General features: G+C 40.3%; 1 protein-coding gene across 4 annotated transcripts in view; it reads left to right on the top strand.

Moving 5' to 3' along the window:
• UNC79 (unc-79 homolog, NALCN channel complex subunit) overlaps positions 1–19546 on the top strand; it is a 139209-nt gene that overhangs the window by 47763 nt on the left and 71900 nt on the right. For 2 of the 4 annotated variants that reach the window (XM_026651282.2, XM_026651283.2), the window contains exons 21-28: positions 542–624; positions 715–863; positions 3729–3886; positions 5380–5561; positions 8182–8383; positions 9772–9951; positions 11082–11147; positions 16813–17099. In XM_026651282.2, coding sequence (XP_026507067.1) covers positions 542–624; positions 715–863; positions 3729–3886; positions 5380–5561; positions 8182–8383; positions 9772–9951; positions 11082–11147; positions 16813–17099 — 1307 coding nt within the window. The remainder of the gene's footprint in view (positions 1–541; positions 625–714; positions 864–3728; positions 3887–5379; positions 5562–8181; positions 8384–9771; positions 9952–11081; positions 11148–16812; positions 17100–19546) is intronic. The other 2 variants (XM_026651284.2, XM_026651285.2) reach the window with 1 other exon arrangement.

Raw genomic sequence — 19546 nt, forward strand, 5'->3', positions numbered from 1 at the left:
GACCAAGAAAAAAAATCATTAAAAAACCCATTCCTTTGATCACACAGAAAAATGTTATGTGTCAAATTAATTCCTAATATAATTCTACTGACTTCAGTAGAGCTATAGCTGGCATGCATTAGCCTTTTGTAGCAATCTCACCTTCCCTTGGTTTATTTTCTAGTTACATTCCCAACCAGCAAAAGAGATGATATATTAATGCAGGGGTAGGCAACCTATGGCACGTGTGCCGAAGGCGGCAACGCGAGCTGATTTTCAGTGGCACTCACACTGCCTGGGTCCTGGCCACCGGTCCAGGGGGCTCTGCATTTTAATTTAATTTTAAATGAAGCTTCTTAAACATTTTAAAAACCTTATTTACTTTACATACAACAATAGTTTAGTTATATATTATAGATTTATAGAAAGAGACCTAAAAACGTTAAAAGGTATTACTGGCACGTGGAACCTTAAATTAGAGTGAATAAATGAAGACTCGGCACACCACTTCTGAAAGGTTGCCGACCCCTGTATTAATGACTCTAATGTAACTTGATTTTAGCGTCAATAAAAAATGACACCGAAAGAAAATTCTGTTACCAGCAACTTCCAGTTACCTTGAAGCTCATATACACTATATTGCAGGTACAGCTGATTACTTTTTAAGTTTATATATTTGATTTAATGACATCCCTGCTTTGAGAGTGGCATTAATTACATGAATTGCTTGCACAGGAAATGGCTAGATTTGAAGAGCCAGACATTCTTTTTAACATGCTGAACTGTTTGAAGATTCTCTGTCTTCATGGGGAATGTTTGTACATTGCAAGAAAGGACCATCCACAATTCTTGGCTTACATTCAAGATCAGATGCTGATTGCAAGGTATGTTTTTAACCCAGGAATTGTCATTTTTATTTATATTACAGCTAGTGCGTCTAAATTCCAACCAGGATCAGAGGTCCATTGTGCTAGGCATTGTACAAACACACAGTGAGAAGCAGTTGCTACTTCAAAGATCTTACAGTTTAAATAGACAAGATAGACAAAGGGTGGGAAGGGAAACAAAGGCACCGAAAAGTGAAGTAACTTGTCCAAGGTCACACAGCAGGTCAGTCCCAGAGCTGAGAACAGAACCCATGTATCCTAACTCCCAGTCCAGTGCTCCCTTTGCTAGACCACTAGCCTCCCTGATTGCAGTGCAAATTTGCAATAATGGTTCCAGGAATGCTCATATATTGTCAATGAAACTGATTTGTGGAAATAAAAAAACAGTTCAAGGAAAAGCAGATCAGAACTATGTACAGCATGTGAATTTTATTTTTAAATCTTAAGTTTTGTTTTGATTGCTATGGGATGAATGCTTGCAGTAGTTTATTTGCAAGGAGCTTGGCCATATGAACAACAGACTTGTCATATCATGTACTAAGAAACTGACATTGTGTAAATCTCATTCCTTTCTTTCCTCCCTTTCCTTTTGTCCATTATTGTCTCTCCTTATGTCAAGTCTTATTGCTCTGGGGCCCAATCATGTGCTTCTTACTAGCATAAGCAATTCAATCGGCTTTGGTGGGACAACTTGTGTGAGTAAGGACTTGCAGGATTCATCTTAGATTGTTAAATCTTCAGAGCTTTCCTGGATTTTTTATTTGTCTGTAAGGCACCATGTGCACCTGTGGTGCAGTATAAATAATGATAATAGTAAGAAGGGTTACACAATATCTCTGTTCTCAAAAGTGCATATGGCAGTGTTTGTATTAAACATTAACTAGAGCAGATAGAAAATCAGGAAATTCTGGTATTTTAACATTTTGTTTTTATCTGTACATGCAAAGTGATTCAGTCTAATTTAGCTGTAACCACTCAAGAAAGAGATCATGGATAGTTCTCTGGAAACATCTGCTCAGTATGCAGTTGCAATCAATAAAGCTAATAGAATGTTAGGAACCATTAGGAAAGGGATTGATAATAAGACAGAAAATATCATAATGTCACTCTATAAATCCATGGTACGCCCACTCCTTGAATACTGCATGCAATTCTGGTTACCCCATCTCAAAAAAATATATTAGAAATGGAAAAGGAACAGAGAAGGGCAACAAAAATGATTAAGGGTATGGAACGCATTCCATATTAGGAGAGATTAAAAAGACTGGGACTGTTCAGTTTAGAAAAATAGATGACTAAGAGGAAATATGATAAGAGGTCTATAAAATCATAAATGGTATGGAGAAAGTGAATAAGGAAGTATTATTTACCCCTGCACGTAACACAGGAACCAGGGGTCACCCAATTAAATTAATAGGCAGCAGGTTTAAAACGGAGATACGGAAGTATTTCTTTACGCTACGCACAGTCACCCTGTGGAACTTGTTGCTAGGGAATGTTGTGAAGGCTAAAAGTATAACTGGGTTAAAAAAAGAATTAGATAAGTTCACGGAGGCTAGGTCTATCAATGCCTGTTAGACAGGATGGTCAGGGATGCAACCCCATGTTCTGGGTGTCCCTAAACCTCTGACTGCCAGAAGCTGGGACAAGATGACAGGGGATGGATCACTTGCTAATTGCCCTGTTCTGTTCATTCCCTCTGAAGCATCTGGCATTGGCCACTGTCTGCAGATAGGATACTGGGTTAGATGAACCATTGGTCTGACCCAATGTGGCTGTTCTTATGTTCCAAATCTGGATGAAAAATTGAAATACTGAATATTTTTTTAAACAGAATTAAATGTTGAAATGTTTAGGTTCAGTTCGACACTGAACTGTGTCTGCCTGGGTTGCTGCAGTGCCTCAAAGGGGTTGTAATTTGGGTGCGTCATCCTCCCCATTCTCTTCTATGGACCAGGCTCCCGTCACAGACTACATTTCCTGTGATGCACCATAAAGGAAATATCTAGAAGGGAGAATGAGGTGCACCATGGGAGATAAAGTCTGGCTGGGGAGCCAAGCCCATAGGGGAGAAAGGGGGCATGAAGCACTTGAACTACAGCTTCCATGAGGCACTGCAGCTGCCCAGGTGGATACAGATTAATGTTGAACTGACCTGAAACAAAATGTTTAATTCAGTTCAAAAAACTGAAAAGTTTTGATTCAGGAACACCCAATCAGAAGTGAAATATTTCATTTAGATTTTCCCCATAAAAAATCAAAAACATTTTGGTAAAATTAAAGTTTTACCAAGGACAACTTAGATTTTGCAGGACCAACATTTTCTATCAGAAAAAAAATTGTTGGAAAATTCCCTGCCACCTCTTAATATTAGCTGAGAAATATGTTGTTTGGCCAGTGTAAAACCAAAGGGGAGTAACCAACTGTAAGGAGGTGCAAAAGCATCACTGTTGGAGAGAGAACACCAGATGAGATCTTCTTTGATCTGATCAGGCCTAGCAGTTCCTACATTCCACACACCAATTGTTTTACAATGAGTTAGATGTATGTTTTTCATGTGGAGTAATACATTTCTGTCTCATTTATGCTGGTGAATGTCTCTGACCGACAGTTTCCAAAAACTGCTAGAACCTCCCCCAACAAAATTCATTTAAAATGAATATAGATGCAGGAATATATGGGACTTCCACATACAGCAACATTGAATTGCTGACATGAGTGCCGGGTGTAACTCACAAATGTACCCCTTTTCTTATGAAGCAAATTCCCCCCAGTAACATAATGTAGACATTTAGTATGAAGGACGTTCTGTGAGTAAAAGACAGATTCTGTGATCAGATTTGCTTTTGTTGGTCCTTCTAGTTTATGGAGAGTAGTGAAGTCTGATTTCTCTCAGCTTTCTTCATTGGCTGTTCCACTCCTTCTACATGCTCTGTCGCTTCCTCATGGAGCTGATATTTTCTGGACAATCATAAACAGCAATTTTAACAGCAAAGATTGGAAGATGAGGTTTGAAGCAGGTAGGTCTGAGAAGTGTACGATATTTGCATGCGGGTTGCTATGGCAGGGAGGAAGGGGTTTTATCAGTTGTAGATATTGTAGTTGGCATTGGCTGTTTAAGGTAGAGAGGCTATTTTTCTACAGTTTCTTTCCATCTGTTACCCATAAGTGTTTTTTGTTTTTTTTTAAATTCATTGTCTTCATTGGCTGCTCTGGTGGTTGGTTTAATAAAATCATACACCACACTGATAGAAAAGACCCATTATGTCCGCCACACATAGTCCATCTACCTCTTGCTAATGCAGGATTGTTCCTTATGGTCCATTTCCTTGTGCTCTGGCTAGCCTAGTTTAAATATCTCCAGTATTGGAGCATTACTCACTGTGTACCCCCTTGTATTGCCTTTTAAAGGGTATTTAACTTAGCTCTCCGGTATTGGTGTATGTTTGTAGCATGATAAAATTCTCTAGTAATCTCCATGCATAGTTTTACCCTTCTGTTATCAGAAAAAACAGATCTATATTACTGCCCATTGGATTGATATTCTCTGTGCTGGTCAATCAAGGCCCATGATACTAGTTCAGGTTTAATGCCAAGAAGCAGTGGCTGTTCCCGTCTGCTCCTTAAAAGAGGAATTCCTTCAAATCAAAGTGATCCTGATGTTTGAAATAGGGGAATGAAAAAAAAGAAGCAACTATTACAATCAGTCAGCCTTATTTTCCTCTCTTATGCTGGTGTTACACTGATGTCAATCTATTGACTTTAGTGGAGTTACTTTTAATTTACATTGGTGTAAGGGAGAAGAGACTCAAGCCCACTGGATTTTATTTTGGAATTACTGGCCCACGTGCTTGGCTGCAGACAAGGAGTGCACAGTGCAGCTTGGGAAAAGGGGTGGGGTGTAAAGAGGTCTTTGGCCAGCGGTGCACCAGGACAGTCAATCTAAAAGCTGCTCTAAGTTCTGCTGTCTGCCAGTGCCCCCAAAGGGCCATTATAGCTGCTTGCAATTGCAAGGATGCAGAGAACTGGGTGAAATTTTTTGGCCTGTATTATACGGAAAGTCAGGTTAGATGATCATAATAGTCCCTTGTGGCCTTAAAATCTATGAATCTATGAATTTAGAAGCTCCTTCCTATAGTCCTGCCAGCTGTAGGCAGGTTGGCTGGTGTAGAAGCAGCTGTGCTGGCTCTGTGCCTCCAAAAGATCTTCCTGCATTGGAATGATCATCCTGTGGCTGGTTGTGCTGGCGTTGGGGCTACTTTGCACCAAGGGTATGACACGAAGTGGCTGTAGTGTAGGGGAGAATCTGGGTAACTTGTAAGTAATTGGGGTAATGAGAAAAATGTGCACTTGTCGCACAAAGCTGAAAGTGGAAACAAACTGATGTTTTGATTATTCTTTGTTGTTTTCTATGAGATACAGGCCTGTGTATTTTGTTGAAAACATAGGGGGAAAAGGTCACTGCTTGAATTAATGTGAATATTCTCTTTGTTTGGGGGCTTGTCTGCTGCAGTAGAGAAAGTGGCTGTTTTGTGCAGGTTTCTGGACATTCACTCAGTGACCAAAAATCACCTGCTGAAATATTCTTTGGCTCATGCATTCTGCTGTTTTTTGACTGCCGTGGAGGATGTCAACCCTGCAGTGGCAACAAGAGCTGGGCTATTACTTGACACCATAAAGAGGCCAGCTTTGCAGGTAGGTTCACCATATGGAACAAAAAAATGCATCAAAGCTAGAAATGAGTGCAAGTGACAAAGACAGGATCTTGACCCATTTTTTTCCCAAAATTCAAAGGTGTTCAGATCCATAGTTTGGAGTTTGGCCCATCACTATAACCTCAGAAAACACAACATCTTAAGGTTCTCAGTAGCTAACTCGCACAGGGGCAACATGCCCTTTACAGATTCTAGAGGTGCCAGTCTTGTGGTCCAAAACACTAGAGCTTACAATAGGATTCTACAGCATCTGAGCAATTACTTGAAAAAACATAATTATTTTTATAATGGTAAAACAAATTGGGGTGATTTTCTTTTTAATGCTGGAAAAAAATATAGTTCAAAAATGCACTTACTTACAAGTAAGGCCCTTTCATTTTCAGTTTTTACTGATTTTTTTTTTTTTATTTACTGAAAAATTCCCAGGTTTTACAAAAGATATTATTCAGTTTTTATTGGTTTTCACCCTAAGTTTGGACCAATCATGTACAGGAAAATACTGATTATATTAAGAAAATCTAATACATTATATGAGGTAAATGTATTTATGTTGTTAATAAATTAGTCTAAGTGTAATTGCGAGGTTGTCTGTTTAAGGCAAAGTAGTGGAAGATCCACACATGCACATGTGCATATGTGTACGAACTGTTAATGTACATTTTATGAAATAAACCACAGCATTAAACTCCGTATTTTTACTTTTCTCTATATGTTGTTTTTTCTGTCCTCCTGTCCCCCAATATTTACTAGAAAATGGCAAAGTTAATTTTTTGCACTGATTTTCACCCATTTTTATCTTTGTAGTAAACACTGATAAATTCCTAGGAATTTTTAAACAAAAAAACCCCTGTACATGAACGGCCTTACTCACAGGTAAACAGATAGCAGAAAATTTATGAAAACAAAGCTACCTATTGCCTTGATCTTTGAAAGATTTATATGCATGTTTATCTTTAAGCATATGAGAAGACCCCCTGATTGGACTACTCATGTGCTTAAAATTAAGCACATATATAAATCTTTGCAGGATCAGGACCTACATTTATAAGCAAGATGAAAAAATCTCATTATAAAGTTTAGTGCAATATCTGGTATAAATTATTTCTGGTAGATAGAACAAAAAAGATATTTAAGTAATAATTCCAGTACAGTTGCCCATAAAATGCAGTTAATAGGTTTGCTATTTTATACGATATATGGGGCAGATTTTCAAAGCACAGCTCAGGGAATGTGGATTCTGCTGAAGACAGTCGGAGTTGCACAGCTCCAGTTCTGTCTAAATCTTTTCAAATGTGTCCCTAGTGCTTTGACAAATTGATTGCATATGCCAAAGGCTACAAATAACTGCCTAAGCCAGATTTTTCTTTGTGGTCTGGCCAAAGGTGGTTCTTTTTGAGGAAGACAGACTTGTCCCACATATGCTGCACTTGTTAAATATTTAATTCCTGTTGTCTTTTTCAAACATGAATGTTGACACCAAGCTCAAAATTCTTGTGCTAATAAAACACAGCAGCATTTGTGTGCCTTTGATACTTTTAACTATGTAATATATCTTTCTCATTTGGGGCCTGAGCCTGCCTACCTAAAACTCCTACTGAAATCAATGGGAATTTTGGGTACACTAGAAGGTCAAGATCAAACCTATACTTTTGATCTATGTAGTTATTAAAACATTTAAAATAACATTTTTGATTACTTAAAACAGTTGAACCAGTAGAATTGCTGCTAAATTCCCATCATGTTTCATTGATTGAATTAATGGGAGGTAACATACGTTTCTAGTGGTACATGCTTCAATAGTCTCCACTCTTCATGAACTGTATCGAACTCCTTGAATTTCTGTTAGCAAGCGAAGTCCTTTCCATTAGCTTCCATTCATTTTATTTTATCAGAATATGGTACATGCTTTCTACTTAAGTGCTCTAGCCCCAATGCTACTTTTATGGCTCTGCTGGAAATAAAGGGCCAAATTCCCTGAACCCCCCTTGGTTTTGAAGACTCCTTGAAAGCAATGGGTTTGCATGAACGAAAATGAAGGCAGAATTTGGCCCAAGAATTCTGAGGCAAAGGGTTTTGCATGGTATGCACATCTGCATTGCTAATACCCGCAGTGTCCTTCTGCCTGATAGGTATGTCATAGTAACGGCGGGGTTTGGGTTTGAAACTGTTTCTAGATGCACTGCATTGATTCCTATATTCTTTGCTTGTCAGAACTCTGGGTTGCTTCCTCCACTTTAAAATGACTTGGGGCCAATACACTGGTATAACTTCACTGAAACCAATAGAGCAGCAGGGTATGATCAGGGAGAATTTTGTGTGTCGCATGTAATAGGGTAAAATTTTTCCCTATACTTACATATTTTTAAAAATTAAAATGGAAAATCCCCCATTCAAAACGACGAGGGCCTAATTCTTCCCTCACTTACATTGGTTTTCCATCAGTTTCAGTAGTTATTCCCAACTGACATGTGTGAGAGACCAGAAACAGGCCCTTCTTCTCTACCAGCTGATTAGAGAAGTTGAGAGGTTTGCCTCTCTAACAAGTGTTCTTTAAAATAATACTCTTTCCATCTGAGTTCTGTTCTTTTTTTCCTCCACAGGGTCTGTGCCTCTGCCTTGATTTCCAGTTTGATACAGTTGTCAAAGACAGACCCACAATTCTCAGCAAGCTTTTGCTCCTTCATTTTCTAAAGCAGGACATTCCGGCTTTGAGCTGGGAGTTCTTTGTGAATCGCTTTGAGACACTCTCTCTGGAAGCACAGCTTCATCTGGATTGCAACAAAGAATTCCCTTTTCCAACAAGTAAGCAGAATCAGAAACACATTACCTTTCACCACTGCTGGAATTCAGCTCCCTGAACTAGAGAAGGAAAGAAGTGAAGGCCCCATCTGCAGTGGGGCTTTAACCAGGTTTGCTGAACTGATGTAGTCATTTTAAACTAGAAGTGGATAACCCAGTGTAAACATTCCTAGACCAGATTAGGATACACTATGTTTAAAGGTTTTTAAACACCATGTTCTGCTTTAGTTAAAACATAGTTCTCAGACTTTGTTGAAACATGATTTGGTTCTGTGAATAGTCAACGTCAAACTGAGTTAGCCTGAATGTTCTTTAGAACCAGTTCCCCCAAACATTGTTCTTGACCCCACCGTAGACGGGCTTATAGTTTGCCCTCTTAATAATAATTAATAATTAATTTATTATTATTATTTATTTAATTTATTATTATTCCCAAAGGCCCCAGTCATGTTTAGGCCTCATTCTGCTGGGGGCTGTATAAAGATAGGTAAAGAGACAATCCCTGGCCCAGAAGCCATACAGTCCAAAAGATACAAATGGATGAATGGCAACGGTGATATTACATGACCGGTATTTGGGGCTCATACAACAGTTAATTACAGTTAATAATTCCCATAGTGTCTGTAACAGACATTTCTTAACAGAGGTACTGCACATACCTGGCTTCCTGTTAAGATACCCATGGAGATCCTGTCTTTTTCCATCCTCCAATGGGCTAAGATAAAATAATAATTGCACTTGTCTTTGTATGATTATTTTTACATGATTTATTGTAAAAATTACAAATCAATCAGTAACTTAAAGTGGAAAATATTTGGGAGCATTTAATATATAACTATGCTGCAGATGTCCACCTTTTGCCCCTTTGCTTCTTGGCTTTCCAAACATAACCATAAGGGGTTTAGGGGATTTGATTATCTGCTTTTGGATCTCTAATTACTGTAAAAATCAAAGGGCTTCAATGTCTCATGTGCCCAGATCATCAATACTCCATTAAAGCTAATTGAAGTGTACTGGGAGGGCTGAAAGTAACTTAAGGGACTTATCGGTACGCAGGGCTGGGGTCCTGAGCGCGGGGGAGGGCTCAGGCGGAAGGGGTTGGGCCTTTAAATCCCTGGGTCCTTTAAATTGCTGCTGCTACTCTGGGACTCTGGTGGCAATTTAAAGGGCCCTGGGCTCTGGCTGCAGTAGTGGCAGCTGGGAACCCTGGGCCCTTTAAATCATCGCCGGAGCCCCATGGTAGCTGTAGCTGTGGTGGCGGCGCCCCGGCACCCATATAAAGGCTTGTTGACTTCAGTGGGGCTCGGGGTCTGCCTGCATGTGAGACTTTTCAGGATTGCAGTAAATATGCAGTGGAATGAATCCTAACTTGGTTGATTGCATTTGTAAAGCTATCACTGCTGTCCGGACAAATGTCGCCAACCTCAGTGATACAGCAATGTGGAAGATCAAGAGGGCTCGTTTTGCACGTAATCGTCAGAAGAGCGTGCGTTCCCTGAGGGACAGCGTGAAGGGACCTGGGGAATCAAAGAGAGCACTCTCTCTTCCAGAAACCTTAACCACCAAAATCCGTTGAGTATCCATTTATATTTTTGAGATAAGCCTGCATCTTCTCCCTTAAGATTGCATCCTGTTGCTGAGTACACAATGGGACTTTCAGTATTCATCCAGTGGGGACAGTTTAGCATATCTGGGTTAGAGACTGACTCAAACATTATTCTGGTAGTTAGAAGTCAGTGAGTTTTGCAAATAACGTGGACAACATTCCCGTTTTGTGCTATACTTGTTTTATTGATGGAATGAAATGCCCTGAAACAAGTTTGTAGATAGTTTTTAACCTGCGTAAGGTGGCTAATGTATTGGCTACTTGGACAAGAACTAGAGGTAGCTTTTGGAAAGTGATTCAGTTATTGCTGATTATTATTAATTAATATGTTTTTGTCAATTTATACAATACTATACATGTGCTTGGCACTTTTCAAACAACAAGAAATTCTTTGCTGCAACCATTCTATATTTGCAGATTTCCTTTAGCAGTATAATAATGTGCATACAAAACATTTTTATAACCATCTTACATACGAGGAAATTGATTCTCAAAATCCTCTGGGCTGCATGTGCTGCAATAATATCAATGACTAGAATATTGTTAATATGCTATAGGAAAAACGATAATTAAATCTACTATTTTTCATTTTTAGGGGACTTTACAAATATTAATTAGTCCTGTACTTAAAAGATACTTCAGCAACACTTAATACCCCCCAACCCGTATAATATAATACTTGTTAAAATTAACCTGAGTCATCGGGGCCAATCAACTGCTAAGATTAATTAGAATTTTTTCCTCTAAAATTAGTAGAGAACAAAATTAAAACCAAAATTATATTGCTTATAGTTTTCTTCTGAATCTTATGTAACTTTTATTGATTAATTCTGGATCCTGCACGAGTCCTTCTTGTTTAATGACTCTTGGACCAGAAAAACTGAGTAATAAAGGAAACTAGAGTTAAAGGATACAGAGTATAAAATCACAACTCCACAAAAATAAATCTTCTAAAATGTTACATTCACTGCATGATAACAATTAATACATACACTTGAGAATTCTCTTAGATCAAACTCAGCTTAATGCTGAGCATATGTTGAAGTTTAAGTTGTCTCTATTGCTTATTTAAACAGAGTTATTCTTGGTTTTTAGCTGTGAGGTTGACCAGGCATGAGCAGTCTGCTCCTGCACTTGGTGGAACACCAGAGCAAACGCCAGGTGGGTACTTCCTCTGTTGAAGAGAGGGGTGTATAGTGGATACAGGAAGAAGGGAGGGAATGCGATCTCTTTTATTGGATCATGATATAATTTGCATTAGGCACTAGCTTATCAAAAAGGTTCTTTCTTAAAATGTTGAGTGCCAGAAGAAGGAATTATTTTGGCCTGCAAGTTGTTGTAAGTTATATACTCTTAGTCTGTCAGTCTGTCTCCGCTTATTGTCTCTTGTCTTATACTTACTGTAAACTCCTTGGGGCAGGGACTGTTCTTTTGTTCAGGGTTTGTACAGCACCTAGCACAATGGAGTCCTGTTCAATGGCTGGGGCTCCTAAGTGTCACTGCACAATAAATAATAATAGTAATATTGTTTGCTGGTCTGTGTAAATCAGTGTGCAGACTCACCGTCAGGGGACAGAAAAATAAAGTCCCAACTACAGGGTCTCTTCATGTCCCTTTCTTCAGGTCTAGCTTTATTTGCTAAAAATATAAGCTCAAAACTAGAACAAATCAACTCAAACTACTGGGTGATAACCTGCAAGGCCTTCCCAGTTTCAGCGACCTGGAAAGGGCAGGAGCACAACCTTGCTTGATGCTAGCCTCCTTTGAACCAGCACCCCCTTCCTCTCATAGCCCCATGCAGATCAATCATGTGGCAGGCAGAGACTAGGTGAGTCTTTACATGCAAGAGAGCCTTTACACTTTGTCATAATCTGATAAAAGATGTGATACACAGGAGTGTTGGAAGTGACTATTCTTTATTCCCAGGCCCCAGTCACCTGGCAGAGATCAGGGTTAGCAAGGTCAATTCCCTTGTGATATGGGAAGTGTCAGCCTCACATTAACTAACTTGCAGTGTTGCCAACTCTCATGATTGTGTCATGAGTCTCGTGATAGTTGATCTTATTCTTAAAGACTCAGCTCCTGGATTCAAGTGATTGTGAGAATCTCAGCTTTTGTTTTAAAAAATTGGACGTTTCTAGCCCTCCTGATGGTGAAGAAAAGCCTGAAATCATGACCTGAATGCATCCCAAAGGCTTGGAAACCTGCAGGCAAAAGGAGCCCAATGTTTATTATATTTTTTAAAAAACTCATGATTTTTGGAGGCCTGACTCATGAATACTTGCGTTTAGTGATACTGAACTTGACTGATTTTTCCAAAGAACCAGTACAGATCCAAATACTTTCTGCACATCTGCTATCAAAAAACACACCTCTCTCTTACACTGAGAAAATGTAGAAGTAAAGATTTGATCCTCGCCCCCATCCACTCCATAATTTTAGGTTTAAACCTGCAGTCCCAACTCAGTCAAAACTCCTGTTGAAATCAGTGGAGGTTCTGTGGGAATCAAGGACACAGGATCAGGCCCTTCTTAATTATTAACTCTGTTCAGCATTCCAACCCACTTTGTCACAGAAGGCAGGAATTCCACTGAGTGGCGTGTACTGAAAGACAAAGAGATCACGTTTAGCATGAGGCACAGTCTAATCATGGTTTGGTGTTGCATGGTATATTTTGATAGGTCATGAGGTAATTTGAGGGTGAAAGGGACTCAGATTAGAATAATAGAATCATAGAACTGTAAGGGATCTCAAGAGGTCATCTAGTTCAGGCCCCTGCACTCAAGGCAGGACTAAGTATTATCTGGACCATCCCTGACAGGTGTTTGTCCAACCTGCTCTTAAAAAATCTCCAATGATGGAGATTCCACAACCTGCCTAGGCAATTTATTCCAGTGCTTAACCACTCTGACAGTTAGGAAGTTTTTCCTAATGTCCAACCTAAACCTCCCTTGCTGCAATTTAAGCCCATTGCTTCTTGTCCTATCCTCAGAGCTTAAGAAGAACAATTTTTCTCCTTCCTCCTTGTAACAACCTTTTATGTACTTGAAAACTGTTATCATGTCCCCTCTCAGTCTTCTCTTCTCCAGACTAAACGAACCCAATTTTTTCACTCTTCCTTCATAGGTCATGTTTTCTAGACCTTTAATCATTTTTGTTGCTCTTCTCTGGACTTTCTCCAGTTTGTCCACATCTTTCCTGAAATGTGGCGCCCAGAACTGGACACAGTACTCCAGTTGAGACCTAATCAGAGCGGAGTAGAGCAGAAGAATTACTTCTCGTGTCTTGCTTACAATACTCCTGCTAATACTTTTGCTTTTTTTGCTTTTTTTGCGACAGTGTTACACTGCTGACACATGTTTAGTTTGTGATCCACTATGACCCCCAGATCCCTTTCTGCAGTACTCCTTCATAGGCCGCCATTTCCCATTTTGTGTGTGTGCAAGAAGATTAGTCTCCAAATCTGACATACCTTAGAACTGTTACATACTGGTGGGTAATATTGAAATATCTGTATATTGAATTAGATCCGTTGACTCTTACACATTTAAAACAAATAACAGACCAAATACCACTCAAATCCCCCAATAATCATTGTTTATGAATTACCCTATAATAATGGCTAAAGAAGCACACATCTAGCCAGTAGGAGGAGGACAATGTAACTAACATATGCTGGGGCTGATCCTCAGTGAAGCTATGATAATTTACAGCAGCCGAGGACCTGCCCCTCTGTTTTCCCTGGTGTAGTTTACAGTGGCATCATAATGGATGCTGATAACAGAGAGAAGTACCAGATATGAGATTTTTGCATGCTTGTGAGAACATAATACTAACTCTGGAGAGTGAAAGCTCAGAAAAAGTCCTTGGAAGTATCCATTAACTCATGCCATTACTGTATACCCATTGCAAGACTGAATATTTCCTTATCTTCAAGTTTCTGAAAGACACAGCTCAGTGAGCAAAAGTAAAAAGGATAATTTTATCAGATTAATTACTCATTTAATTGTATGTGGAAGTTTTGGGATAGATTTAGACCCACATTAATGACTCATTCAGTTCCATAGTAACATTTTTTTTATGTTAAGGAAAAGTCGCACAGAATTTAATAGAGATGAAACCAGTAGGGGGCTAAAGAAAAAACTGTTAAAATCTTCTGAATGAGACTGATGTCCTTTTTAGAGAAAGTATTCAATAGAATTTAATAGAGAATTATATCTCTGCTGTGGAATTGTTTGGAAAGGTTATCACTCTCAGTTGAACTCTAAAGGACCAAAAGGGGTCAAGGATGAGAGAGACATAATGTGGGTGAGGTAATATCTTTAACTGGACCAACTTCTGTTGGTGCGAGAGACAAACTTTCGAGCTCCCCAGTGCTCTTCCTCAGGTCTGGGGCCAAATTTGAATGAGAGTGGTGCTGAGACCCTGTGTGCCAGGTCACAATGCTTGGAGCCTGGAGCTGGGCCCAGCCCTGCAGGACCCAGGAGCTGCCACTGCCTGACGTGAGTGCAGGGTGGGGTCACTTTCAATCCGCAGCCCCAGTCCCACAGGAGCCACTGCTGCAGCCCTAACTCATACCTGAAAAAAAAGAATGGGAATTTGAATTATGCAGCAAGTACTTTATTTTAATCAATATTTAAACAGATTGTGTTGGAATTACAGTACATTGCATTCTCTACCAACACTTCTGCTTTATACCTTCACATATTGTTGTTTGTAAAAAGACCCTCATTCTTAGAGGTGCTGGGCAGCTGCAGATTCTATTGACTTCAGCGGGAGTTGTAGGTACTCAGTACTTCTGATACTTCATCTCTAGTATGAAGGATCTCAGTAATAAAGACGTGCTTATACATATGGTAAAATGGAGGACGATATTTCCTGGGCCAGATAAAGGGGCACTGACAGATTAAAACAGGGGTGCTGGAACAGTTTGTATAGTGGGGGTGCTGAGAGCCATTGAACCAAACTAAACCTGTATATGATGAAAACCACTTCAAGCCAGGAGGTGCGGCAGCATCCCCTGCACACCTAAGTCGAGCACCTATGCATAGGCGCCGACTTTCTAATATGTCGGGGGGTGATCCCTGCTGGCTCTGCCTCAGGCCCTGCCCCCACTCCACCCCTTCCCACAAAGCCCTACCCCGCCTTTTCCCACCCCCGCCCCTTCCCACCCTGCTCCGACCCCTTCCCAGAGTGTGCCTTGCTCTCGCTTCTTCCCCCTTCCCCCAGTGCCTCCTGCACGCCGCGGAACAGCTGATTGCGACGGGTGGGAGGTGCTGGGGGAAGCACTGATTGGTGGGGCTGCCAGCGGGTGGGAGGCGTTGGGGGGGAAGGGGCAGGCGTTGATAGGGGGGCGGCCAGTGGGTGCCTAGCACCCACCATTTTTTCCCCGTGGTGCTCCAGCCCTAGAGCTCCTAGGGAGTCGGCACCTATGACTTAGAAATCATAAGGGTTAAAAATATTCCTTACCTAAAAATGTTGCTGAAAATGGAAAGAATGTTATAAATCTGATTTACTATTTGTTCTTTTTGCTGCTTGTTTCCTTTTTGCATTCATTCAGAATGGACAATGATGCTCAGTTAGTCAATTTCCCTCTTGTTCAGATTGTCATGCATTACTGTTTGGGTTGCATGCACTGCCGGGAAATGTTCAAATCCAACTTCTTTCACTGGAAAATAATCATGAGAATATTTGTACGAAATATTTAACGTTTGTAAAACAATATATATATGATATGATATGATACTATAGTATACTACAGTATAAGCAACAATTTGGCTTAGACTATCAGACAGCATACCTTTAACGCACTCTGTGTAGATTTTAGGGATTTACTTAGCAGCATTAGATGATAGTTAGGATCTCTGCATTCCTTTGGAAGCTGTGGCTTTCCTGGATAAAGCTAAAATGGCACAATCTAATCAGGTAAATCCACTATTCTTCTGAGTCTGGAGAGAAGTATGCACTATGCACGTTAGAAGGTAAATCCTTCATTATCTCTTTGATCAAATGCAGGATTTCCCCTCTCTCATATCCTCTAAAGCAGTGGTAGGCAACTTGGGGCCTGTGGGCCGCATGTAGCCCGTCAGGGTAATCCACTGGCGGGCCGCGAGACAGTTCGTTTACACTGACCGTCCGCAGGCACGGCTGTGTGCAGCTCCCAGTGGCTGTGGTTCGCCATTCCCAGCCAATGGGAGCTGCGGGAAGTGGTGGGGCCCGCAGGGACATGTTCCCAGCTACTGGGAGCTGCAGGCGGCTGTGCCTGCGGATGGTCAATGTAAACAAACTGTCTCGTGGCTCGCCAGTGGATTACCCTGACGGGCCGTGTGTGGCCCGTGGGCCGCAGGTTGCCCACCACTGCTCTAAAATTTTATTGGGATTACCCTTAGCTGGAGTAACTTGTGTTCCATTGAAGTCAATGGAGCTATGATGAATTACACCAACTGAGGCTCTAACCCATAAAATATTATTCTTCTTTTGCTCACAGTAGTGTAAACCAGGAGTAAGGCCACAGAACGTGGTGGAGTTACACTGGTGTGAAAGGAAATCAGAATCAGTCCCATACAGTATGACTGTTCACTGAGGACGTTTGAGGAATTGAAAAGCTTTTGATTTCAACAAAATACGGAGTTAATTTCGTATACCTAAAGTACCTAAAGGCGAGAGTAGATTACTGCCCTCAGAAATGCACGCACAATTCCTACTGACTTAACATCTGCATATAGGGTCAGAAGAGGAACAAGTCTCTTGGATAGATGTCTCTGGCCTGATTCTTTATTGCCTTGCACTGCAGTCATTCTCATCAGTGTCTTTCTTGTGCTGATAGGACAACCATCCCCAGAGAATGACAATACAATAAAGGACCTGCTTCCAGAGGATGCTGGGATTGATCATCAGACCGTCCACCAGCTGATTACTGTGCTAATGAAGTTTATGGCAAAGGATGAGAGTAGTGCTGAGTCAGATATCAGCAGTGCTAAAGCCTTCAACACAGTGAAGCGCCATCTGTATGTCTTGCTTGGCTATGATCAACAGGAAGGATGCTTCATGATTGCGCCTCAGAAAATGCGCATTTCAACTTGTTTTAATGCATTTATCGCTGGAATAGCACAAGTAGGTGTGATTTATTCTCACTGGGCATATGTGATCCAATGAGCTGCACCAAAATACCTCCCCCAGCCAGCTACCGTTGTCTGGGGTTCCTGAAATGTCTGCAAGGCAGTCTTCTTTACAGTATTAAAAATGCTGGTTGAGTGTTCAGTAAACAACCGTAATACCTTTAGATATATGCTCTCATTGTAATAAGTGGATGAATTTGAGAGCGAGAAGGGCTGTGTTGCTTGTTCACCCTTCAAAAGCTCAGTCCAGACATATGAAGTACCTTTCCTAGTGCTATTGCTTTGGAGAAGGAAGGACAGTGGTTAAAGACAGAGACTGCAAGTTAGAATTGATGGGTTCTATGCCCATTTGCACCATAGACTTGCTATATAACCCCGAGCAGGTTAGTTTTCCTCTCTGTGCATTACTTTCTTCATCTGTAAAATGGGGTCCACAATAATTCCCTATCTCGCAAGGGCTTAATTAACTCATATTAGTAAAGTGATACTTGGCTGAAAGGTGCTACATGGTTGCAGAGTATCATTATTGCTTTTGATGACAAAGTCTTTTCATTGCTGCAATGTTTCCCCGTAACTCCCTCTTACGTGAACTTTAAGGGAGAAAAATGGTCACTAGTTCAAATAACCATAAAACATTAAAAATGCCCAATAAAGATGCAAGAATATCACGTGTTTCATCTGCTTTTTTTGTTATACACATTGGAGGAAGCACCCATTTTTTCCAAAGCAGGGTGCGATGGATGAATCTGCAGAAATTCACATGCAGCCCCAGGCAAAACATGCAGACATTTGTACATGCAGATCAGGTACATATATGTGCATGTGGGCAGTTAGATCAGGATGCATTTGTACAAACTGCATGCCAGACCTATCAAGATGCAATCACGGTGTATTGTTCCTGATTTACCTCTCACTTACTGTGGATATATAGTGGTGTATATGAAAGGAGGTTCAGGCCAATTGTGTTGTGTTTAGCTTGAAGGTTCAGAAGGTGGAAGTTAGACTGTAGAACCGTAACCTAAATTTTCCAAAGTAACTAATAATTGTGCTAGCCTCAGTTTTTGGGTGCCCAACTTGAGACACCTTTGAAGGCTTGACTTTCAGAAGTGCTGAACACCCACGCTCTAAAAATCTGGTCTCTTTAAGGTGTCCCAAGTTGGGCTCACAAAAGCACTATTCACTTTTGAAAGTTTAGATCCATGGTTGGAATCCACTGAAGTCAATGGGAACTTTGCCATTTACTTTAATGGGGCCAGGATTTTACTCCATGTCTTTAGTGTGAAAATATTAATTTGGAATTTGTTTTATGATTTTTTTTTACTTGTGATAAAAGGGAGCATTCTGTAGTGTAGGGAATCTCCTTGGCTGTTAGAGCCACACTCTTTATTGCAGCACTGGCATTTGCTCACAAGAAGAGGGAACTTTGTAAAATACAACATTAACATAACACAAAATTTATAAATATTTACTTTCTATTGCCAGTTCTGCAAATGGTGTGACTGGATGAATGTGCTGGTTTATTAGCTTTAACTTCCATGAGCTTAAACCTAGAAAGTTTAGCTCAAGGAAACATTATTTCCAAAGATTATTGTTAATATTCAGCTCCTTACACCCTAATATTGCTGCTCTGCTATTTTTTGGTAAGATAGATATCTTTTATTCCTAGCAGCAAACACGGAGATAAGATTGTGCAAGGTAAAATCATTTTGATGTTATCCCACCAGGTGGTGCTGTTGGACAATTCTTTTTGGAGGAAAGAATATAGCACAGATGGGTCTTGATAATACTTGGTAAAATTGTGCTTTAAGTCCTAAGGTTGAGCTATAGTCAGGATATATAATTTTAGACTTCCCAAATCTTAATATAACATGTAGAAAAGTGCCATTGGCTTCAGGGCCTGTCTGCATTACAAAATGTACTGTATTGAGACACCTTGTTATAACACAGTTTGGTCTTACCTGTGTGGATGATTTGGTCAAAACCTAGTATAATCATGTTACAGAACCATGTTATAGCCTTGTTGCAATCAGATGTCAGGCTCTAGGACCATATACGGAGATGCACTATATATTCATCTGACAGTTTATGTATGTTGGTAGACAGACAAGATGGGTCTCATTAGTTCGACTCAAGGAATGTTAAATGCTAAAGTAAAAGAGAGACAGGAACAGGAAACTCTGCATAGAAAAGTCTAGTCAATCCACTTGTGCAGGAGCTTGGGAGCTAAATCCTGTGTTTGTATATACAGTCCTGTTTTAAGGCTTTGCTACTTTAATCAAAAAATGAATGTGAACCCCAACAGTGAGTACATTTGGAAAATAGTGTGTGTGTGTGTGTGTTTAGGGCTGAGAGTGAGGTGATTAGTCCACCCATTTATATGAGGTATTGCTAGGGTGACCAGATCACCCAGGTCAAATATCAGGGTGCGGGGGGGGGGGGGGG

Source organism: Terrapene carolina, unplaced genomic scaffold (assembly GCF_002925995.2).
Source record: "Terrapene carolina triunguis isolate 2854851 unplaced genomic scaffold, T_m_triunguis-2.0 Scaffold96, whole genome shotgun sequence".
Classification (NCBI taxonomy): Eukaryota; Metazoa; Chordata; order Testudines; family Emydidae; genus Terrapene; species Terrapene triunguis.